Genomic DNA, 23,794 nt, shown 5'->3' with positions numbered 1-23,794 from the left:
CGGCACCAACTGCACACAAAGTGTTAATATTCTGCCAGTTCCTCCTGCCTGGGGCTGTTTCCTTCTCCTTCTGTTTAAACAACCTACAGGAATGTTATTTATTTTGTCCATTTAAGTCAGTTATGGCCATCCCCTATGAAATTGCTTTCAGATCGATTTTTTTGTTCCCCTATCTTTTCGAGTCCTGAGATAACTAGAACAGTGGAGATAAAGCTTTCTGTGCTTCATTGTGCTGCCTTCACCTGGGAGGTGCCTGGCTCAAGTGTCCTGCTCTCCCAGTGCCTGAACGAGGTCATTTTGGATTCCCTCCCCACGGGTTTCTGTGTCACAGTGGATAAAGCTGGAAATCCAAACTGATTGAAGAGCCTGGGAATGGGAGACTCCCAATTTATCCCAGCCTGGCTCTTTTTGCAGCGCTCAGGTGGAAGGTGCTGAGTTGCTGCATAGAAATTGCCCTGATTATTTATTGCCTTTCTGGCAATTTTGGTTGCTTTGTAGGCACCAAGTAAAAGTTGTCTGCTGCGCTTTCAGCATCATAACTTGGGCTGTGGGGCTCTACTTGAAAATATTACGATTGTCTGTCTACTGGGTCTTTGCTAAAAGGAAAAGGGCTTAAAATGAAAGGGCTTAATTTCAGAAGGGCAAACAAATTTTGAGGGAAACTCCTGGAGACTTCTTAATTTTTTTTTTTTTTATTTCCATGTTTTTCTGGCCTGCTTGGTGTGATATTTGCAGAGTGTAAAGAAAAGAGTTTTTAGAGACATTTGGTCTCTGTCTTGGCTACCCTAAACAGCCTTGAGATCTGTGTTCACAGGAGTCTCCAGCTCTCTGCTCTGGTTCTGTTACCTTTCAGATTAAAAAAATCAGTACTTATTTGTAATGGTCCTGCTGCACCTGGTGAAATTTTGGCTTTTGGTTCCTCTCTTTGTAACAGATCATGTACTAAACCACATGGGACAGATGGGAGGCGTGGTGGGAGGTGGTGAACTGAGAACATAAGAAAGGGAGACAGAGGAAGGTGTGTTTTCATGGACTGAGCATTTCTGTGTCTGGGTTTGCCGTGGACAGTTTGTGTGCTGAAACATCCAAGATTTGTTGGGTCTGTCACTGTGGAATGGCTTTTTCCGTCCATCTGCAGAGGGAACAGTGGCTGCAGAGAACAGAATGACTGCAGGGCTGCTGCAGCACAGCCCCAGGGAAAGATATCCTGCCTGATCCCACCCTTCCTCACACAGGTATGGAGTCACCTCACATGTGGTGAGGTTCCCTTTTAACAGCCAATTGCTCCAGTATGGATACTATATCTAAATTAGAAACATTTATCTGCTTCTAATCTTCCATTTGCCTTGTAATTAGAGCCCTAATTGCTTCTTCTCTGAGGCCATTAGGGAGCTGACAGGCACTGCACAGCTCAATTTATTCCTTAGGGTCCTCATCCAGAGGCCACCAGAGACCTGAGTCCTACTCCACAGGTTTGGGAGAGCTTCAGATCAGGCTCAAGGTTGTGTATTAAATGTTGGATCCACATGGACAGGGGATGTTTCTGGACTGCATTTCTATCACTGGTGGCTTTTGAGCACCTGAACAGTGTTTTATATCCCTTTGCAGGGTAAAGGAAGGCAGATACACCAAGGTTAAAATTCGTGGTTTGCGTCTTAAACCCTGGATCTTGACTAACTTATCAGAGGTTTAAAATCCTGTTATAGTTGTGTTCAAGCCCTGAGGGGAGAGCCTTAAAGAGGAGTTTGAACCCTCGAGTGATGGGAGGAGAAAGGTGTTTTCCTGAGACTGCAAAGCAAATCCTCCCCACTTCACAGCTCTGTAGGTGTAGCTGCTGCCTTTGAAGCAGATTTTTGGCCAGACAAGAATCCCTGACTGACTCAAAACCTTTGGCTTTGAACTCCCCTACACTTTTGCACGGCATCTGTCTTGGCCCTATTGGCAGCTAGAAAACCATTGCTGCACTTAATATCTGAAAAAGAAGCTAATTTGTTGTCTTCTCACTGTAAAAGGAGACTAATGGGAATAGAATTGAGAAAATGATGAAAATGGAAGGGGGGGGTTTCCCACCCTGGAGCTCTAAATGTAATAAATTAATAATTCTTATGCAAGGTTGCAAAAAAAAAAAAAAAAAAGGGCCTAATGGCTGGTTAAAAAAAAGTGCCAGCACAATTTAATTGGACTGGCTGAGTCATAAATCTTTTTTGTTATGGTGGTACCTGGCAGCTCTGCCAGAGTCAGATGGATTTTTCTCTTGCAGGGGAAATTCCCTCTCTCTCCACTTCATGTCAGTCTGCACCAGTCAGAAGTGTGGGATCAAAGCTGTCAACCCTGATGTGCCTTTGGGCTTCCCCTCCAAAAGACAGATCAAAAATGTCCCGTTGCCGGGTAAAAGGCCACCGGTCGTGATGGTGATGATAAGAATAATGATAATTATGACAATTCAGCAATTTTTGGGCTAGGTTTTGTGTAGTTTGAAGCACAGAAAGGCAGTCCCATGGAGAGAGGAGCAGGTGATCACAGGAGTGCTGGATGCCCATCTTAACCTCCCTCAATCTCTAGAGGGGCAGAAAGATGCAAAACAGGGGAACTGTGGCCAGAGGAGTGGGACAAAACCCAGGCCAAATAGGGAATGCTCTGAATTAATGCAATCTCTGGATCAGTCTTCAAAGATGAGTTGCCTGACAGAGCACAACCCCACAAGTTTAAGTTTTCTGCTTCCATCAGACCTCCTGGTGCAAAGCTGGGTGGAACAGATGATCTCAGGCTCCTCCTTCCCTCCTGCCTCCCCTCTCTGAGGCTCTGCTGTCCCCAGAGGCTCAGGGGTGACCACAGAGCAGCTTTCGAGTGCATAAACCCACAATTTTTAAGTGGTGGCATGGGACAACAGTGAAAACTGTTAGCTGGGCTATTAATTTTCTCAAAGCCATTCAATTCTCCACAGCCATAAAACACGAGGAGGAGACAGCTTTGGGGTTTATAATCACAGGCTAATTTAGGCTGGAAGGATCTATGGAGTCACCTGGCCCTTCCCACTGCACAAAGCACAGCCAGATAGTTGGAGCTGCTCAGGGCTTATGCAGTCCAGCTAGGGATATCTCCAGGGATGGTGATTCCCCAACCCCCCTGGGGGCTCCCTTAGTTTTGCTTGGTGTCTAATCAGAATTACCTGCACTGCAACACATCCTGCCTCCCTGGCCCTCTGAGATGTCCTTCCTTGCTTTTGTGTTCCCTGTAATGTATATTTAGAGGTTTAGAGTGTGATAAGATCACTCTGCACTATCTGAACAGTCCCAGCTCCCTCCACTTTTCCTTTTGTGTGTCTTGTGCTCCAGCTCCTGACCTGGACTTGCTCTCTACAATTCCCTGACAGGAGGGGGGAGCTGTGCCAGGGGAGGCTCAGGTTGGACATGAGAAGGAATTTGTTGCTGGAAAGGGTGGTCAGGCCTTGGAAGAGGCTGCTCAGGGAGATGGTGGAGTTCCCATCCCTGGAGGTGTCCCAGGAAGGCCTGGTCGTGGCACTCAGTGCTCTGGGCTGGGGGACAAGGTGGGCATTGGGCACAGGGGGGATCCATGGGCTGGGAGGGCTTTTCCAACCTCAGTGATTCTGGGATTCTGTGTCTCTGTCTGTTTTGTGCTGGGGAGCCTATTTTGGGGTGTATCATTCCCTTCTGAATTTGTGCTCAGAGCTGTAGTTTAACAAATCACTCTGGAGCTGTGTTTGCAGAGATTTGGACTCATTTTGCTCCAGTGGATTCAGTGTGGGCAGCAGGAATGTTCATTGTGTGGGCAGCAGGAATGTTCATTGTGTGACCTGGGCTCATCCAATTTCCTGGGAAGCCTGTCCCCGTGGGCAGATGGAGGCAGTGGTGCTTTGCCAGCTTCCTTCCTCGTGATGGCTTTTTCCTCTTTTGTTTGTCACTGGTGACACCAGAGACATCCTGGTCTCTTCCAACTCTGTTTAGTAACAGCCATGAATTCCCCGACAAATCCCTGGGACTTTGGCTCCCCTTTTAGCCTTGGCCACTGCCATGAACTGTCCTGAAGCAGAAATTTTGGCTGCCCTGTCCCCTTCCCTTGCTGTGACAGTGCCCTGCATTCACACTGACCTCACTCTGTGGTGGGAGATCTAGTCCTGATCAGATCTATAGGGGCAAGTTATTTGTGTCATTGGTTTGTAAATTTAAACTGCTGGGAGAAGTCTGGGAACCTACAAACTGGAGCCTTTTGTAGGGCACAAAATACCCTTGAGTGTGTGTTACCCTTCCCACTATCTATTTCTGAGAACTTGATGGAGTTGATCCAAATATTCCCTTTGAAGTTGTTTTCTAAATCAAATTTTGACATTCCTCAGAAACCTCAAATGGGTTCCTCATAACCACTGGAAATTTGGTGTTGGAGACCTTAACTTTTGCTTTGTTTTCATGTTTTGAATGTTTCTTTAAATTAAGCTCCTTTACTGTCTAAGTTTTAAGGATGGGATATCTCATATTCAACAATCTGATATTTGTTAAAATCCTATTTTTTAAACTAAAAGTTTATTCCATTCCACAGGAATCCCAACTAAGGAAAATTGTCAAAATCAGTAAGAAAAGAAATCTTGGAGAGCGTTGTGACTCATTCTGTCTGTAATTCCCTTGGGAATGAAGGAGAGAGGGCGAGCGAGCGAGAGCTCAAGGATGATCACAGGAGCCCTTTCTGCCTTTCACGTTTGTTGTCACAGCAGCTGCCTCATCTCTCCTGGAAGATCCTCTCTCTTTTTATGTCTTCTGCCAGTACAGCAGGTTTGGAGAAGTACAACCAGAAATATCTTACACAGGTTGTCACACGAGGGAATGTTACTTTAGATCAAAGTCAGCTTTGTAATAATAAACCACAGACGTTCGGCATCACTCACTGGGACATCAGCACCCAACTTGTGTTCAAGCTCTGGGTTGTCCTCCTCATTTAGGGGAAAATTCAGGCCAGTTTCCCTCCAGATTAGTGCTGGGAGTGCTGAGAAATGTGTGGCTGCTCAGTATAAACAGATCATGTGCTGTAATCAGTGCCTTTGCTGCTGCCTGGATTTGGGCTCAAACTCACCATTTGGGGTTGGTTTTTCTCCTCTTCAGAGACACAGGGAGCAGCTCTGAACCCCTTCCATGGACATCCCAGAGCTCAGCTGTGCCAGGGTGGGGAAAAACACGTAGAGCACATCAGCTTGTGTTTGATTTTCCTTGGAACGCTGTAATTGAGCCTCTGAGGTCACAGCAGTTCTCTGTGATTTGTTTTTGCTGAAAACCCTTGAGGACTTTTTTTTTTTTTTTCTGCAGTGGCCTTGGGAATCCCAGGAGCTGTGCAATAATGGGAGTTTTTAGTGCTGGCAGCTGCTTTCTAGGTTGGAAAACATATGCTCATAAATTTTCTGCCTTTACGCAGCCAGAGGTGTTATCTGCAGTCCATAGCCTTGTTCTTTTTAATCTACCAGCTGTTGATTTTGAATTTCTCATTTACTTCACAGCTTTGCTTGCTCATTCTTCAACCTTTTAGGTCACTTTTGATTTGACAGTTGCTGCTCTATTAAATTTTGTGAAAACTTTCTGCTGAAGGTGAATAATCATTCTGCTTGCATTCATTAAAAACCAGTGTAAATATATGTAACATTAGAGAGGCTTTGCAGTTATCAGGGAGTGTAATGCAACATGTTTATCCTTCAGTACAATTGGGTGAGACAGGAGGAAACAATATTATACAGCTGGAAGTAAATAAGCACCAGGGGGAGAAGTGAAAAGACCTTTTAGAAATATAGAAGGGAGCAGAGTTTGCCAAAATACTTCCCAGGGTTTTGAACTGCAGGCTACGTAGGAATGCTTCATATCTGGAGATCAAACATGAAGGAATAAGATAATCAACATGAAAGAATCAGTTCAGCAGAAGTTCCAGGGGTGAGACACTGCCCTGGCTCAAATCAGTGTGTGCCTGGGATTTCATCACCTTCTCCAGGCAGGTAAAAAAAAAAAAACAACACTCAGATGACCAAAAGTAGAAGGCTAAAATTAGAACCAATAGCTCTAGATTTCCTTTCCCAGGCAAATATTGCAGTGCTGACCCTGTGTTTCCACCATTCCAAGATCAAGTGGACAAGCCGAGCTCCAGTTAACAGACATCACCCTGAGAAGTGCTCAGAAATGGAAAAGGCACTTGAGTGGCCTGGAGCCCTTCTCAGAGGGGCTCAGAAATCACATCTCCGCTCTGCAAGCAGGTGAAACATGTTCAGTGAGCTAATTCTGCCTGGGGAATCCTTTGACCTGGATAATGCTGAGGTACCTTTTGCAGGGAATCATCCCTTCGGTTTTGCCGAGCGGAGGTTTCTGTGGTGGAGGCTGTGCCGTGCTCAGGGCAGCCGAGCCTCTCCTTTCTTGGTCTAGTCATTCCTTGGAGTCTGAGCTGGGTCTGGAGACCCGAGGACTCAGTGGTTTTACCTTTGCAGTGCCTTGTTTCTGCGCTAAACTGCTGGAAAACAAAGTTGCTCAAAGCTGTGCTGGAGACAGAGGCGATTTTTAAGTGTCTGGCACCACAGGTTTTTAGGAGGTCTGGGCTGGCCAAGGAAGAGGGTTCCCACTGTGCCCTTCTCCCAGGAAAACAGCAGCAGCAGGGCCAGTGTTAAAGCTTTGGGATCCCTCTGGCCATGGAGATGGATGTGTGTAGGCTCATGAGTGAGAAGGAGTGATGAGCAAAGACAAAATGCTGGATTGCAAGGGCACGATGTGAAAATGAAGCCCTTCTTGTGCAAGTCAGACCTGTGTTCAGAGCAGAATTATTTAACAATATCTGACTAGCTGTACAAAAGTGGTTTTTTCATACTTAGGGATCTCAAATCTCCTTTTTAGGGATCTTACCTTTTCACATGTGAGTTAGTGCTTGAATCTAAGCATTGTATCTTAATGTTTAGAGGTAAGGGAGCTGCTGTAGTTGTGAAGAGCTGAGCAGCTAATTGGTGAGAAAGGTATGAAAGATGGGCAATAAGCCATTATCAAACATTCAGTAACATTTTTGCATAGTACAGCACTATATAGAGAATAAAGCTGTCCAATAAATGTCTAATTCCTTTTCCCTGCCTTCCCTGAAAGTGAGATATACCAAAGTTTTGGTTGAAAATACTCATAATCTGCACATCTCTTTTCATTCCATGAATTTCTCTCCCTGAATTCTTGCCACTGTGCACAGTTTTGACTGCTGTGAAGTTGAAATTGCCTCCTTTAAGCCTTATAGTCCCCCTTCAGCAAAGAGATTAATCTTTTCCACCTGTGCAGAAAAATTCCTGAAAGAAACTTTCCCAATAAAACTGGAATGCTTTTCTCTGCTGGTATCAGGAACTCCAAGCTCACCACTGCAATCCCTAGCACTTCCATCCCTGATTTTCTGTGTTGGAATTCGTAACAAAGGAATGTTCTGTCAGAATTAACCACATGGAAATGTCATCATCATGGCTGGATTCATAACAAAGTAATGTTCTGTCAGAATTAACCACATGGAAATGTCATCATCATGGCTGGGCTTCGCGAACAAAGATTTGGGAAGGGCTCTACCCACTTTTGTTACAAGCATGCTGGTGACTAAAGAGGCCAATGCAAGATAGACAAGATTGGTTGCAAAAGGCACAGCAGAAAGACTCCTTAGGTGGTACATTCTGCAAGGCAGGATTCTTTCTGCCTTGTCTTTTCTCCTCGAAAGTGACCCTGTGTGCTTTCTCAAAGGCATCAGCAGCGTTATAGATGGTGTGTCTCCAGACCTCCTGATTGGAGGCCAGAGTAGACCAGTTATGTTGATCAATATGGCCAAGGCTGAGATGTTGTTTCAGGGAGTCCTTGTATCTCCTCTTTGGGGCTCCTCTCATGCGGCAGCTGGTGGCAAGTTCACCATAGAGCAGGATCTTAGGGAGGGGGTGGTTGGTCCTTCATCCTGGAGACGTGTCCTGCCCAGCACAGCTGTGATCTCAGCAACATGGCCTCAATACTTGTGACTGCTGCTTGCTCTAGAACAGATGGATTGGTCACATCATCTGACCAGTGGATGTTTAGGATTGTTCGGAGGCAGCGTTGACGGAAGCGTTTGAGGAGTCGCAGGTGGTGGCGGTAGATGACCCATGATTCAGATCCGTAAAAGAGAGAAGACAACACTATGGCTCTGTAAACACTGATCTTTGTGCTTTTCTTCAGGTGTTTATTATACCATACTCTTTTGTGGAGTCTTCTGAAAGCTCTATATGCCTTTGCTAACCTGTTGTCTATCTCACCATCCGAGGAGATGAGGCTACCTAGGTAATTAAACTGCTGGATTGATTTGAGCTCTGATTCACCAATGATCATATGGGGATGATGGAAGACTTCCTGAGGTGCAGGTTGATAGAGAACTTCTGTCTTCTTTAAGCTGACTTTCAGCCCAAAAAGCTCAGCAGCCTCTGCAAAGCAGGATGTTAAACGCTGCAGGGCTGCTTCTGTGTGGGCAACAAGGGCGGCGTCATCAGCATAAAGCAGCTCCTGGACAAGATGGTTTAAGGTCTTAGTGTGGGCCTTCAGTCTTCAACCTAAGGCGACTGAAGGCACACGGAAATGTGAGCAAGGAGTAAAAGTGGAAGGGATTGCTGGCAAGAACCAGGGAAGTGGGGATATGTGGGAATATGTGGGAAGGTGAACCCAGATGTCCGAGTCTGGCACCTGGCATCAGGAGATGTCAAAACTCTTAAAATAGAAAGAAAGGAAAACTGAACTGAAGAGTCTTTGTGTTCTGATCATTCCTGAAACGATGATGATCCAGTTTAGAGCCGAAACCACTTATTCTTATCCCTGCTTGAACTGCATTTCAGTCACTGCACTTTGGTCACATCCTGGAGCACAACAATGAAATCTCCTTTCACCACTTGTCCTGCAGAAACACTCAAGTGTGAGAAATCCTGGTTCTTTTCTTCCTTTCACCTCCAATGCCTTAAGAAGCCGTTTGAGTGGATAAACATCTCTTCTCTGAAGAGCAGTAAAAATTCCAAGTGAGAAACTCTAACCCGAGCGGCGTTTATTTGGAGAGAGAGCAGAGTCTGCTGGGATGTTCTGAAGGGTTGGAACTGCTACCACGCATATCAAAGGGAGATATTTGCTAGGACTGGGCAAGGATAAGGGGTAAATATGGCAATTTACTCCATAAAAAAAAGAAAAAAGACAATAAATCAGTCAGTCAAAGGGGCTGCAGTGGAGAGTGGGAACAGCTTTATACAATGTTTGTCCAGTCAAAAGCACCATTTGCTGTATAAGTAACCACCTATGTGAACATTTTATTGCTTTCCACACATATTTTCCACAGCTGGCAAGTGTGTTTGTTTATGTGTCTATAAACCCTTCTGCAAATACTGCTCTCAAGCTGCCCATGTGTCAGAATTATAAATGCAGCCAATTACAAGTTTATTTGTAGAATTATCCATATAAACCTAAAGTTATCTGTCCAACTTTGTTGCTTTTTTTTTTTTTTGACAGCTGTAAAAGTGCAGGTTGTTTGCTTTCCCTGGTGCTGTTTCAATGTCCATATGTTTATTTTTACACAGAGGGAATGGTTCTCAACCAGAGCACTCCTCTGGTAAACACAATTTCCCAAGGTTTGAGGGTCTTAAGTTGACTGAAAGACTTCATATTCCTTTCCTGTGTCAGAAAATGATGTTTTCTGTACATCAGTGCAGCTCTAGAGGGGGGATTTGAAGCAGGCTGTGGAGCCGCATTGCCAAAAAGGCTGTGGGTTATTCAGGATATTCCTCCTTCTCTCCTTTTTACTTTTTCTACATCCCTCTCTCTGAGACTCTTCATTTCTTCTTTTTCTCTCAGTTTCTGTAGATATTGTACCATACCTGACTCTCCCATCTCCTAAATTTAAGACACTTTCCTTTCCTTGTTATGGGTTTATTTCCATATCAAAACAATACATTTGGAAGCCTCGTTTAACTTTTTAAAATTACTAATTTGTTTATGATGATAAGACTCACCTTAAAAATAGATTTCACTGGGTGGAAAAAGCTAAATAATTTCAAGCCTGTTGTTAGGAGGAGGTTATTAAATTATCAGAGAAAAAAAATCTAAATTTTAGATTTTTCATAAATTTAAAACAAATAAGTGAGTTATTCAAAGCCAAGGTTTTATTCCCTCTGATTAGGGGAGAAAGAGTTCTGCATCCTTGAGTCCAATCTTTTTTGTTGTTGTTCAAGGAAAAAAATAATTTTCTCAAATTCTATGACTAAATATGTGTGTACTCTACAAACCTCTCTAAGAAATATCTTAAGTGGTCTCCAGAAAATAATATGAAAGCAGTGGTGGCACTTTAGTGTAAACCAACTGTCTTGAAAGGTAGATATCAAATACTGCTGAAGTGAGATCAGTGTGTTTGTCATGTTCTTCCCAGTGAGATCACTTGTATTTAATATTACAGCTTTTCCATAGGGAACAGAGGGAGTACAGAATCCCAGAATGAGTCAGGTTGGAAGGGACCACAGTGGGTCATTTAGTCCCACCTCCCTGCTCCAACAGGGTCATCCCAGAGTACAGGATTGTGTCCAGAGGGTTCTGGAATATCTCCAGTGAGGGAGACTCCACACCCCCTCTGGACAATCTGTTCAGTGCTGGGTCACTGCCCAGCAAAGAAGTTCTTCCTCCTGTCCAGGTGGAACTTCCTGGGCATCAGTTCCTGCCCGTTCCTCTTGTGCCATTGCTGGGCCCCCCGAGCAGAGCCTGGTCCATCCTCTGCCCCCTCCCTGCAGCCCCTACAGACCTGGGGGAGGTCCCCTCTCAGTGTCTGCTCTGGAGGTTGAACAGCCCCAGCTCCCTCAGCCTTTCCTGCTCCCAGAGATGCTCCATCCCTTTGGCATCTCCACAGGAGAATCATCTTCCAGCAGCTCCCTGTCCCTGCTGTCCCTGAACCAGAGCTTGACCCAGCCCTGCAGATGTGCCTCCCAGGGCTGGGCAGAGGGGCAGGATCTCCTCCCTGTCCTGCTGGGAACGCTCTTCCCGATGCCCTCCAGGATTCCTTTGGCCTTCAGAATCCTGCTTTTTAGTCCTGCCTAAGTGTGGGACAAGCTTTGCTGGTGTGGGGCTGCTCTGGCAATGCCACGGGAGGAGTGTGGCACTAAAAGTGTGGCACTAAAAGAAGCAGAAATGCCTCAGAAATGGCAGCAAAATGTGGAAATAACAGCTGAGCCCTTCAGCTACACTGAAGCTCAGTTGGACTTTTGCCCCCCACTCCTGGAGATTCATCCGTTGCTTCACGGCAGCCTGAGGTACTTCACCCCATGACTGTGTTGTCCCAAAGCTGGGGGTTTTTTTGGGCACTTGAGGGGAAAGCACAGAAGCAAATCTTTGCAAAACTGTTACCCTTTGAACCCGAAAAGATATTTTTGAACGTGGTTGTAAATAAATAAATAAATACAGAAAATTGCGTATTGAAAGGATCTGTAACAAGTAGTTTTTAAAAAAAGTCTTAATTTGAGTTTTTGGTGATGCTGTCTGGAGGAGTCAGATTGACTTCATGTTTTTTGGAAGTACCTTGCTGAAAATTCTGCCCTCAAAGTGATCTTCATACTCTTCCCAGAGTAATATTTTGGTCTGTGCCTTACTAAAGACACATTGACTTCCTTTTTTCTTCCCAGGAAATTATGGCAATGCTTCCAAGGGGAATTAAAGCCTCCTTGATTTGAACTTTCTGCTGAATTTGAGTTTGGTTAGTTAGTTTAATTTCATTTAGTAAAACACATTATTCTTAATTTCCTGTCCTAATATATGATGCAGAGTTCACACGACAATACATAAAGAGTTGTGTTTCATACACAGGTAGGTGTGGTTTTGGAGCCCTTAAGGTGGAAAATATTATATAAATACATATATATTTAAACAGAACAATATAAATAATTAATAACAATGATAGCAAATGTTTATACTTATAATTTTCCATTTTTATTTCTCATGGAAGGTATATCTGCTCCCACAGTGGGGAAGCTCTGAAAATAGATAAAGGGTTGTTTTCACTGACCAAACTTGGGAGTGGCTTTTCTGATAATGTAATATTGTAATATAATAATGAATAATGTAATCTAATGATCCCAGTCTGGTTTTGATTCATCAGCAGTGGCACTAAATGTTGATATTTCCATATCTGTCATCACAGTTTCTTGGCTCCAGCTTTAATAATTTATATCCTAAGACTTTGATCAGTGTTGGAAGGTGTGATGGGTTCAAGGGTTGGAGATTGTTGCTTTGAGCAGCTTCTTTTGCTGCCCTCGCTCTACATCAAGAAGGAAATGTAGAACATAGGATGGCCTAAACTGGTTTTCAGAGTTTGCTGGGACGTAACTTGTAAATATTTGTAAATTAAAAGAGGGAAAATTCCTAGTTTTGGTGGATTGGCCTGATTGAACCTTCAACAAAAGTGATCCAAAGCACAGAACAAGCAGCTACTTCTGTACAAACACGTCTCAGAAACTGTGCTGCTAATTATGACATTGTTTGATGCCCTGCCCCCATAAGTCATGCAGCAGGAGACCCTACCCAAACAGAACAAACCAGAGCAGTTTAAACTGGGAAATGGGCCCATCCATCCAGTGCCAGGGAAACACTTTAATCCTGGATGGCATCAGTGGGTTTCCAAACCACTGCCTTTGGTTTTCTTCCTTCGTGTGGACTCCAAGGGTTTGAGACAACGACAGATTTGATTTTTATCTTCAATTTTGGCAGCCCAAGCAGTGTGAGGGGGAGTCCCCTCCAGAGGAGGCTGATAATGGCTGAGAGGAGGATGTGGTCAGTGTTGGAGCAGTAAAGGACACCCCAGAGAGGAGTGTGGGTGTGCAGGGGGGAAGATGAGGTGAGGAAAGAAGGGTTAAACAGGGAAAGAGTAAGAGGTTTAAGACAACAAAGCCACATTTGCTGCACTGCAGAAGTGTTCTCGTCTTTTGATCTCTGTAGGTGGGTTTTGGTGAGATATTTTTTATTCTTCCACTGCTTGTCAATCATTTCTCTGGAAAAACATGGTGTTCAGCAAACCTGAAAATATCCACCTCCCCTTTCAGGATGTCAAGTTCTCTCAGCTGCAATTCAGAGATTTCAAGGTGGTTTCAGCTCATAAACAGCAATTTCCTCCTCGTCTCACCCGAAGGTGATGCAGATGTTTGAAATCTCTGTGACTGCTGCACATACCAGGAACACTAAACATTTCATCTTGATTTCTCTTCAGTACCACCTACTTCCTGGAAAATCTGGAAGCCTTGCACTTACCACTTCAAGTTCTCTGCCAAGTTCCTTTCAATTTTTTCTTTTTCTTTTTCTTTCTTTTTTTTACCCTGCTTCATTTTTGTCTCACACGTTTATTATATGGTGACAAATGCAGTTTTCTTCTGCCACCACATAATAGATGTGTGAAACACATACACATGTTCTAGTAAGAGACTGCTTTTTATTTCCTGGCTCCAGTTGCAAAACGTGAGTCAGGGTTGAAAAGGTTGTACCTCTGGCAGAGCTGTGTGATCCACATCCTCAAACTTTCCTGGGTTTTGCTGCAGTCATGTTGAATAACAGCAAATCTCGTTCTTATATCTCTATATTTTTATATTTTTATACTTCTTATATTTCTACATCAGTGTTTTCTCCCCAAGCACATAGTTTCTTAATTTTATAATCACCATTCCCTTGTATTGATTCTATTTACTCATTTCAGACATTGATGTTGTTATTGACATAAAAAAAAAATACCTCCAGCTTCTAGAACAAGTGTACCAGCACTCTGATTGTGGGAAACACACCAGTTTTAGAGATAAAACATCCCCCTGTTACTCTGGCTTTAATGCAAAGAACAAACATTACTTTATGAGTCCATCTGCTGCGAATTCCAAGCACTGTTTTCTCTGCATCGAGTGATTGCTGATGTTGTGCTGTGTAACTGTAGGTAAGGACCAAACAGCATCTCCACAAGGCTCCCGTGACACAACATGCCTCATTTACACAAATCCCAGCTTTTGGGGTTCTGTACATTCCTGGGGTGTGTAGGGGGGCCTCAGTGAAACACAGAATCAGACAGATCCTCTGTGAGCTAAAGCGGAACAAGCCCCACGTTACAAGTTAAAGCAAAACCAAGCAAACAAGCAAGAAAGAAAAAAAAAAAGGCGACAACCAAACACATCATCACTTCCTACCGGATCCAAACAGCCTGGGAAAGCCACATGGCAGGCAGTTGTTCTGGAGTTACCCACGGGGGATTGGAAGCAGCAGGACTATGGTGCTTCCATGTGAATCATAAACAGAGTTTTGTATTGAATTTTTATTTTTTTTTTTTTTTGTCTGAGCAATTTTATCCCACAGGGTCCTAGTGGTTGAGTTGCTCCTGCAATAGAATGGCAGGTCACCAGGTGAAAGATTTAGAAAATGAGAAATGCTATCCCATTTTCCAAACAGAGCAGGAACAACACTAATTCCATTAGGCAAGGTGGAACAGACAATTAAACTGGGCATGTTTTTAATTTTGGAGCTAACCAGACAACAGATGCCTTTTTCAAATGGAATGACTGTTGAAGTGACTCCTTTAAAGTGAAGCAAAACCCCACTGATTTTCCTTGCTAAAATGAAAGCATTTACCTTATACAAAGTATAAGAAATGTTACCTGTTGCCTCCACCATTCCTTCTAGGATTACAACAATTTCTAGCTCCTCTTTGGGCAACTGGGCTTTGGAAATCTCCCAGAAAGGACTCTGCTGGTTAATCTCATGGCTGATGATCAGTGGTGAAACCAAAAAGAGACGATCATCCCCTGTGTAATAACCTACGTTGATATCTGTCTGGTTGAGTGGTATAAATTCCCCCTCCTTTGTCTGTTTGGATTTGATCAACTTGGCTCGTATTGATGCCTCTACAATGTGGGAATTCCTAAGGTCTCCTACTCGGAACATCAGACACAGCTTTCCATCCCGCATGGAAATGACTGCGTTTGTGGAGAACACCAAGGTTTCTGCCCTCTTCTTGGGTTGGGATATTTTCACAAACATGCAGCCAACCATGAAAGCGTTGACGATAGAACCTAAAACCGACTGCACTAAGAGCAGGATAATGCCCTCGGGACACTTGTCCGTGATGACCCGGTAACCATACCCAATGGTGGTTTCGGTCTCGATTGAGAATAAAAAGGCTGAGACAAACCCATTGAGGTTGCTGACGCAGGGGGTCCACGTGCTGTCCCCTATGTGATCCATATCTCCTCTCATGTAGGCAATCAGCCACCAGATCATTCCAAAGAACAGCCAGGTCACAGTGTAAACCATGACAAAGATCAACAGGTTGAACCTCCACTTGAGATCCACCAAGGTGGTGAAGATGTCCGTCAGGTAACGGTAGGTCTCTCTGACGTTCCCGTGGTGGACGTTGCATTTCCCATCTTTCCTAACGTACCTCTGGATTTTCCTCTTGGCACATTCTTTGTTTAGGTGTTTTGGCAGATCCTCTCTAGCTTGTTTGGGCAACTTTGGTTGATGAATAGTGACAGGGCTCTCTATGTCCTGCTCCATTGAGTCTTCTTCCAGGACGTTGGCTGCCGTGGAAAACAAACAAACAAACAAGGAAAAGGCAGGCATTATTTTTCCTTATTATTTCTCTAAGTCAATACACGACTTCTTCCTGTGTTATTACAGGCATGAAGTTGCTATTAATCAATAAAATTATCATCCTTTTTCTTTTCTAACCTATTAGATGCACAACACAAATGACATCAAACATCCTCAGTTTATTGCTGAACAGAAATGCAATGAAGGTAAACTCTTGTTTCCTATCTATCAGCTCATCCTGATATTTAAATTCCATCCATCCATACTTAACTGCTGCAAGAATTAAGCAGATATTCTTGCCCCCCTTTGCAGTTTAATGAATGAGGTTTCTTATGCACCAAGAAAGATCTGAAGGAGATAACAGATAGAAATGAGGAAATGGATTCACTTGGGGGTGAGCAGAGAAAATGAGACATTGTTGAGCTATTTTTTCCCATCAACTGCATTGCTGAGGGGAAAGTATTAAATAAGTACTAAGAGTTCAAAAAAAAAGCCAGCAATTTTCAGAAAGACCCAATCCTACTCTTGTTAAAGAAAAGTTGGGCTACAGTGTAATTTATTCCAAGAGCAATTCAAGCACACTTCCACAGAAAATCAATGTCTTGCTGATAACAAGACAGGGAATTGTGTGTCCTTCTCCCAGCAAATGTAAAACCTACAGTACTTCAGATTTCATTTGAATTCTGCAAGCCTGTGGCCTTTATTTGAGTGTACCTTCTAATGGTATGGGCCTAAACACCATTCCCCTGTGAGAGTCTTACAAGAATTTAACCCCCAAAAATGACAGTAACTGATTTTTTTTAAATTATTTTCCCAGCATTTTGGGATAAATAGCTTCATTTCATTTATGTGTAAGAAAAAAAAGTGAGTTTACTGAGAAGGAGAGTGCTTTCATTGAATGTGTTTTGCAAGAAGCTGAGGGTGTGGTAAAGTCTGGGGTAATTGTTGGCTTTTACTGGAAATCCTTCTGCCTTCTGGGGCTTCTTCCTGCTAAAATTTCAGCTCTTGAACCCCTTTTTCTCTCCCTTCTGAGTAACTGCTGTCATTCTTCTGCCAGACTGTAAAGGGAAAAGTCTTCTGCCGGCTCTGCCTAATTGTTAAGATCTGAATAGAGAATCACAGAACCACAGAATGGTTTGGGTGGGAAAGGACCTTAAAGATCATCCAGTGCCACCCCCTGCCATGGGCAGGGACACCTTCCACTAGACCAGGTTGCACCAAGTGCTGTCCAACCTGACCTGGGACACTTCCAAGGATCCAGGGGCAGCCACAGCTTCTCTGGGCAACCTGTGCCAGGGCCTTCCCACCCCCACAGGGAAGGAATTTCTTCCCAACATCTGTTCTAAAGAGCAGCAGTGATGTGCTGTTGTGAAGGGGCTGCTCTTGGTGGGTCAGTGTGGCTCAAAGAGCATTTTACTCTCACAAACGTGTGTTATGTAGCAGATCATCTGTGGGGGAGTCTCACAGCACCTGTAGCTTTTTCAAGATGCTCAGGCTCATTCCTGTGGAGAAAGATCACAGATCCTTGTGAAATTTTAGGGGTGACTGGAATATCCAGGGGGAAATAAGTGTTGTCTCTCCTTCTGGCCTGTCCCACTGCCAGCCAAGCCTGTCTTCAGCCCCATCACATCTCTCTGTTCAAGGAAAGGCTCCAATGCCGACAGCAGCACGGAAACCTGAGAGCAATTCTGGGTTTTTGGACTGTGAGCCCCACCCTGTGTCACCTCCTCAGCTTATGCTGTGTCTAAGGGGAGCATTATTGAGGCTGAAGGCAGTGGCAGCACTGGAAGTCGTGTCACGGGGCCGTCAGTCCCGAGAGAACTCACCCCAGTGGGTGACAATGTGCCTCCTTGCATTATCACTAATGCTGGATAATGCAGGACAAAAATACAATAAAAAGGCATTGCAGGGACCTGGTGAGGCAGACTTAAGGCAAAGCCAGAAAATTTGAAGTTAAGGCTTCACACTTTACGCTGAACTCTCCATTGCGCCTGAGGAAATTTCAGTCCACAGGAGTTATCACATCACTGCAGCAATAGACCCCTCAAATAATTATGAACAGCCTATGAAGGCTCTGGCTTTTGAGGCTTTATGTTAGGCTAGCAATGCTGGTATAATGTAGTTAATTATTTTTAAGGCATTATGAATAATTTGCTTCCCCCCCCCCCCCGGTCACAGAGACAAGGAGAACACAGAGACAAGGTTTCCCAGAATCCCAGAATATGCTGAGCTGGAAGGGACCCACAAGGATCACTGAGTCCAATCCTTAGCCCTGCACAGGACCATCCCCAAGAGTCACACCATGTGGCTGAAAGTATCATCCAAACACTCCTGGAGCTCTGGCAGGCTTAGGAATGTCCTCTTGCCTTTGAAAATATACCTTACTCCTGACCTTGCTATTAAAGGCAGCCATGTCCTAGACCTCCCTGCCTGAGCATCTCTTACCAGAGATTATATTAAAGGCCCAGTAGGGCTGATTTTATTCCTGGGATCAGGAGAAATCTGAAGGCACAACCCCTTCCAGGGATGCCCACCTGCCACACCATGACTGCTTTCATACAGTGCTTATTTCCTGTAGAAATAATTAAAAGCAGTGAAACACCTTTTATTCATAAACCAAATTTTATTCATGCTTTCAAAATGTTTTGGGTTGATTAAGCCCTTGTGCATCATAACCAGCCTGCCCTGACTTTCACAGCACATCAGCTGACCCCCAAAGAGAGGGACAGACAAACCCAGGGACTTCTGTGTTTAACCAAAATCTCTCATTACAGCATTCACACAACACTCATGCAGACACCTTGGTCTTCCTGGGGGGCTTTTGCCCATTTTGCAAACTCTCCAGGCTCTTCCCAGTGCTGTCATTTCCCAGCTCCCAGGCAGCCTCTGAGAGGAAAAATTAAGGTCAAGTTTTCAGTCTTTTTCTCTTTTTGCAAGATGCCCTTTTACTCCTCCCCTCACCCAAGTTCTGCCACCACGAGACCCCATAAATTCCTTTATGGGGAGGTTTCTAGATCAGAATCACAGGCCCATTCACCCTCTCTTGGGCCAAGCCCTCGCTCCAGACTGAACCTTGGGAACAGCAATTCCCGAAATAAGCGATCCAAAGATTATGCATCTGTGTGTTTCCATGGAAATGCTTGATGAATAAGTTTTGAACACATGGCAGGATCCCTGTTCCCCACTAAGGCTGAGGAACAGCCACATGCTGTCGAGCACCTTCACCACAAAATACTTTGGCTAATTATATTTTTACTTGATATCAACCCAATTAGCTTCTGCTGTTTATTTCATCTGATTTTTTTCCTTTTTGGTTATATAATGGCTGTCATGGTTCCAAGGAACAGGGGAGTGAATAGCAGCAGTCTCACTTGAGAGCTATTTTTACTCTCTCTGCTTTTCTTCACGACAAAAATATCTACGTGTTATTAATCTGCACTGCAAAAAGGAAAAAAAAAAGGTATTTATGAATATTTCCTCATCTCCCAGTAAACATAATGTTTGTTTCCACACAATGGCCAGGTAGCAAAAATGTGCTAATTTAGGCCAACTTAGAGTACTCTTGTTTGGTTGGTCTCTTAGGCAAATACACACAAGGCATAAGAGATTTCAGTGAGTTCTTTAATTTTCCAGCAAATGACAAGTCCCTGAATAGTTCACTTGTGTACTGGCTGTGGCTTTATTAGCAAATTAAATGTGCCCGGGCCCGTTTTTTAGCAGGGAGGCTGAATGGAGTGGGACAGCCCACACTTGTATTACTGAACTCTGCTCTTTCCAGGTTAAATCTCACACAATCTGCCTTTTAGGAATAACCTGGGTCCCATGTTAACACCTGAAATGTAGCCAGGAATTCTGTGTACTGGTCAAAACCACACCAGGGGCTTTTCTAGGGATTTTACCACACAGGGAGTCGTGTGCCAGTGCTCAGGAACATTTTATTTCCTATTAAAATTGCGACCAGTGTTGTTGTCCTGGTCTTGTCTCTTCCAGAGCAGCATTAGAAAGGCACAACCCAGAGTTTCCAAGCACATATTTTTTTAATTAGAGTCAGTAGAATAACACAAACCCAGTGCCAACAACAAAATAGGAGCTGTACAGGACGTGCTCTCATGACTTTTGAGGCTGTGAATGTAACACATCACTGTAATCCTCAAGTGATCATTTTATCATTAATGTGATTATTGTCGTGCTTCAGAAAGGTTGTCATGGTACAAATGCTTGTGAATGTACAAATATTTTACAAATACAAAGCAAAAATAGGTATGAAAAGGACCCTCTTGCCCAATTTAAATGCTGCAAGTCTGTTTTGATTGCCTACTTTATTAGAGTTCTGGTATGATCTCCAAAATAATTAGGAGTTTCAACAGAGAATATTACAAATTATAACTGACCTTTTTGTGACACCAGCTGATCTAGAGAGCTCAGAGTGGATGTCTCACTGTAATTTAGTAATTTTATGTCTTGTAACACACTTGTGAAGGTTTTGTATGCAAATTCATTGAAAATGCCCTGATTTCAAAAATCATTTATAACCTAAAAATTGCTCTCATGGGCTTCTGTCCACATATATAAATGTGGAACAGACACTGTTTTGATTGTGATTCTTGTCATTCCCCACTTTCCTGGCGGGATGAGGGCGACTTTTACTTTAAGCAGGAGCTTGGAAGGTCTAAGATTTCCTTTTTGTGAGGGACCTTCACCTCTCGTTTGCTGTGTCCACAAACCTCCCTGGCACTGCACCCACCTGGGGAATATTTGGCAGCACCAGGTGGCAATTTTTGTTCCCTGTCTTGTTTGCAGGAAAAAAGTGGAGCCTTTTATGACCCATCACCAACTGTAAGCAGTCATCATTACAGAGAATAGATCTGTTTTGTTTTTTTTTTTTTTTTGGAAAAGAAAGGAATTAGGAACTGATCCTACCCTGGTGAAATCACTGCAGGATTGTCCATTCACTCAGCTGAAAGCTTTGCTAGTGCTCATTGGGATGTTCAATAAACACTGACTTGGCGAGTCTCTTCAAGGACCAAATTACTTATTTGCACCCACAGAATCATAAATATAATTTCAGAGAGAGCATGTGTGGGATTTAGATTTATTTCAGCAGCAGCTTTTCACCAGAAAAGATGAGCAATGAGGTGTGTTTATGATTAGAAAAGAGGCTGCAAGGATGATACCTTGTTTTTTCACGTTACCTGCTTCAACATTGCCTTCTAATCCAACTTGATAAAAATAACATTCTACTGTTTTAATTTCTTTGGAGCTTGTACAGCTGCAAGAAATCAGTCTGAGTAAGGCTTTGTGCAAACATTTCCATTCATTTCTGATTCTTGGCCCTTTTGTTATGGAGGATGGAGAACAAAGCTGATAACTCCAATTTAAAAAACCCCAAACCCCGTGACTCCATTTTTGGTAGTCATTCGACCTTGTAGTTTTTGCTTTGGATTCCAACCAATTTCCTCACAGAATTTACCACTACAGGCTCCAAAATGCCATTTTTACATCTACTTTGCTGAATTTATCTCCATTTGAAGCACAGGGGAGCCTTGGCTTGGTAATGTGCATTCTGAACCCGCAAAGATGTGTGGAGACAGTTGATTATCAATATCTTCTGCCTTTTGTTAGGCTGCAGATCCCACATTGGATTACAAAAGTTGTTTACTACCTGCTTGGAGTCAGTACTAATTCAGAGCCACCTCTACTGCAAATGCCTGGCATTGAAAGCAGGATTCTGGAATAAGGAGACTCTGCTGTTACACATCCCTGCTCCTGCCTGATTAGTCTTTTACCAGGCTTTTGGCTTCCAGAAAAGCTCGAGCTGGAGGTTCAGAGCAGACATTTCTGTGAATCTACTATGAAAATTATCGTGTTTGAGGTCAGCACACACGGCCACTGACCCCTTGGCATGTGCGGTGTCTGGCACCAAAGTCCAGAGTACCTTTTGTGGGCCCAGCTCAGAGCAGTTTAGATTCTATTCTTTTGAGGTCAGCCAGCATTTATGGGCTATTGTTGATATTGCACAGGTGCTCTGGCTTGTGTCATGTTCTTATTCAACACATTCCCCTGGATGAGATGAGTAATTTCTTTCACAAACTGGGTGTAAAATAAAAAAGTCCTTCTCATCCTTCCTGGCAGACGATCCATCACCCTTGTCTAGTGCTCACTACTGAGGCACTGGAAGTTGCCCAGAGAAGCTGTGGCTGCCCCTGGACCCCAGGAAGGGTCCAAGGCCAGGTTGGACGGGGCTTGGAGCAACTGGGATAGTGGAAGGTGTCCCTGTCCATGGCAGGGGAGTGGAACTGGATGATCTTTGAGGTCCCTTCCAACCCAAATCATTCCACAATTCTAACATTCTATGATTCCATGTTTCATGCTCAACCACGTTAATTCCCTTGCTCTTACCAGAAAGGCAAAGATGTTTCCACGTTAATCAGGCAATAAATAGGAAAGTCTGAGAATGGCAAACCAGTAGAGCTACAAAAGGCAGAGAAATAGGTGTCCAATGTCAGAGAATGTTCAACAATGAAGACTAAGCTCAGCCTGATGGAAGAACCAGTGGTTATTCCAAAAATCATGGCCTGCCAGTGGAACACTAGGCAATGGAGGACTACCAAAAAGACAAAATCAAGATTTCTGGTCACTTGAAGTGTTCAAAGCTGTCATTAAAATCAGAGACTCCTGCATGCAATTGCTCATAGCAATGGACAAAGTAGTCAGAGAGGAACTCTGCCTCTTTTTAAAAGTCAAATCTCAGTCTCCTTTACTACTCTGAGAGCACTGTGGGCAGCAAGGGAGGGAGGTGATTCTGCCCCTCTGCCCCACTCAGGTGAGACCCCACCTGCAGAGCTGCCTCCAGCCCTGGGGTCCCCAGCACAGGAAGGTTGGAGCAAGTCCAGAGGAGGTCACGAAGTTGACGAGGAGACTGGAGCATTTCCCCCATGAAAACAGGGGGCTGTTCAGCCTGAAGAAGAGAAGGGTGTGTGGAGACCTCACAGCACCTCCCAGTGTCTGAAGATGCCTGCAAGGAAGCCAGAGAGGGAACTGGAGTGACAGGAAAAAGGGGAATGGCTTCAAACTGAGAGGTGAAATTTATTTAGATACTGGGAAGAAATTCTTCCCTGTGAGGGTGGTGAGGCCTGGCCCAGGTTGGCCAGAGAAGCTGTGACTGCTCTTGGATCCCTGGAAGTGTCCAAGGCTAGGAATGGGACTCTGAGCAACCTGGTTGGTGGCAGGTATCCCTGCCCATGGCTGGGGGGGCGACCTGGATGATCTTTAAGGTCCCTTCCAACCCAATCCATTCTATCATTCCATAATGTTCTTGTCCTGTCTCCAACCAGTCCAGAAAACAGTGTTTCCTCTGGGAAGGCAAGATCAAAAGGATGCATTTTTTGCACTCCTATTGGCACAGCTGCTGCCAGCAGTGGAGCAAGGCCAGCAGCAGAGACAGCCCAGGTGTCCCACCCTGACTTATCCCACCTGGCAACACCAGAGCCTGGCTCTTGCCCGGTAATTCCACGTGTAAAACTCCTGCCAGCTGCTGCAGTGGGGATAACAGAGATCAGAAAGGATTCAGGGTGCTGACAGGCCCCAGCAGCTGCAAGCACTGGCCACATGCTTTCCTTCTGATGCCTCTGCCTCAGTTGTGTCTCCCTGACTTGCTGGATTGAGTGCTTGAGTGCTTCCAGTCACTCAACTCCAGCTATTTCTGCCCGTTGCTGTCACTGGAATTGATGCCAAAGTTTTTGTCAGTGGCACATTTTGGGTCATAAGGAACCTCTAAGGGTCTCTTGACCAACACCCTGCTCAACACATGGGCTGCTCAGGGAGGTGGTGGAGTCCCTGGAGGTGTCCAAGGAAGTGGCACTCAGTGCTCTGGGCTTGGACTCGATGGGCTGGGAGCTCCTTTTCAACCTCAGTGATTCTGGGATTCTGTGAAAGCTGGATTACCCAGTGCTGCATCTCTCACATTAGGAACTTTTCCACTTTGTTTGCATCCTATTGGAATTCCCCTCACTGCGCCTTGTGTCCATTTCTCCTTGTTTTCCCCTGTGCACCTCTGAGAACAGCACGACCTCACCTTCTCTGCAACTTCTTTTTTGCATCTGAGCTGTTGATTTACAGCTCAGCCTTCCAGAGAAGTTACAGGAAGCATGGTTAAATCCTGATTTCTCCATGTATTCACTAATTACAGGGAAAAAGAGTGTTCTCAA

The 23,794-nt window shown here is 44.3% G+C and overlaps 1 protein-coding gene across 1 annotated transcript in view; it reads right to left on the bottom strand.

Annotated features, from left to right (window-relative positions):
- KCNJ6 (potassium inwardly rectifying channel subfamily J member 6) overlaps window positions 1–15,574 on the bottom strand; it is a 39,353-nt gene extending 23,779 nt beyond the window's left edge. The window contains exon 1 of the mRNA XM_027715962.2: window positions 14,654–15,574. Within this exon, the coding sequence (XP_027571763.1) occupies window positions 14,654–15,551 (898 nt within the window). The 5' untranslated portion in view covers window positions 15,552–15,574. The remainder of the gene's footprint in view (window positions 1–14,653) is intronic.
- Window positions 15,575–23,794: the final 8,220 nt, after the last annotated feature.

The sequence above is a fragment of the Pipra filicauda genome, unplaced genomic scaffold, assembly GCF_003945595.2.
Source record: "Pipra filicauda isolate LSUMZ 115617 unplaced genomic scaffold, ASM394559v2 scaffold552_size545530_pilon, whole genome shotgun sequence".
Lineage (NCBI taxonomy): Eukaryota > Metazoa > Chordata > Aves > Passeriformes > Pipridae > Pipra > Pipra filicauda.
Note: the sequence above shows the minus strand (reverse complement) of the source record. Positions and strands in the feature narration are given on the sequence as shown.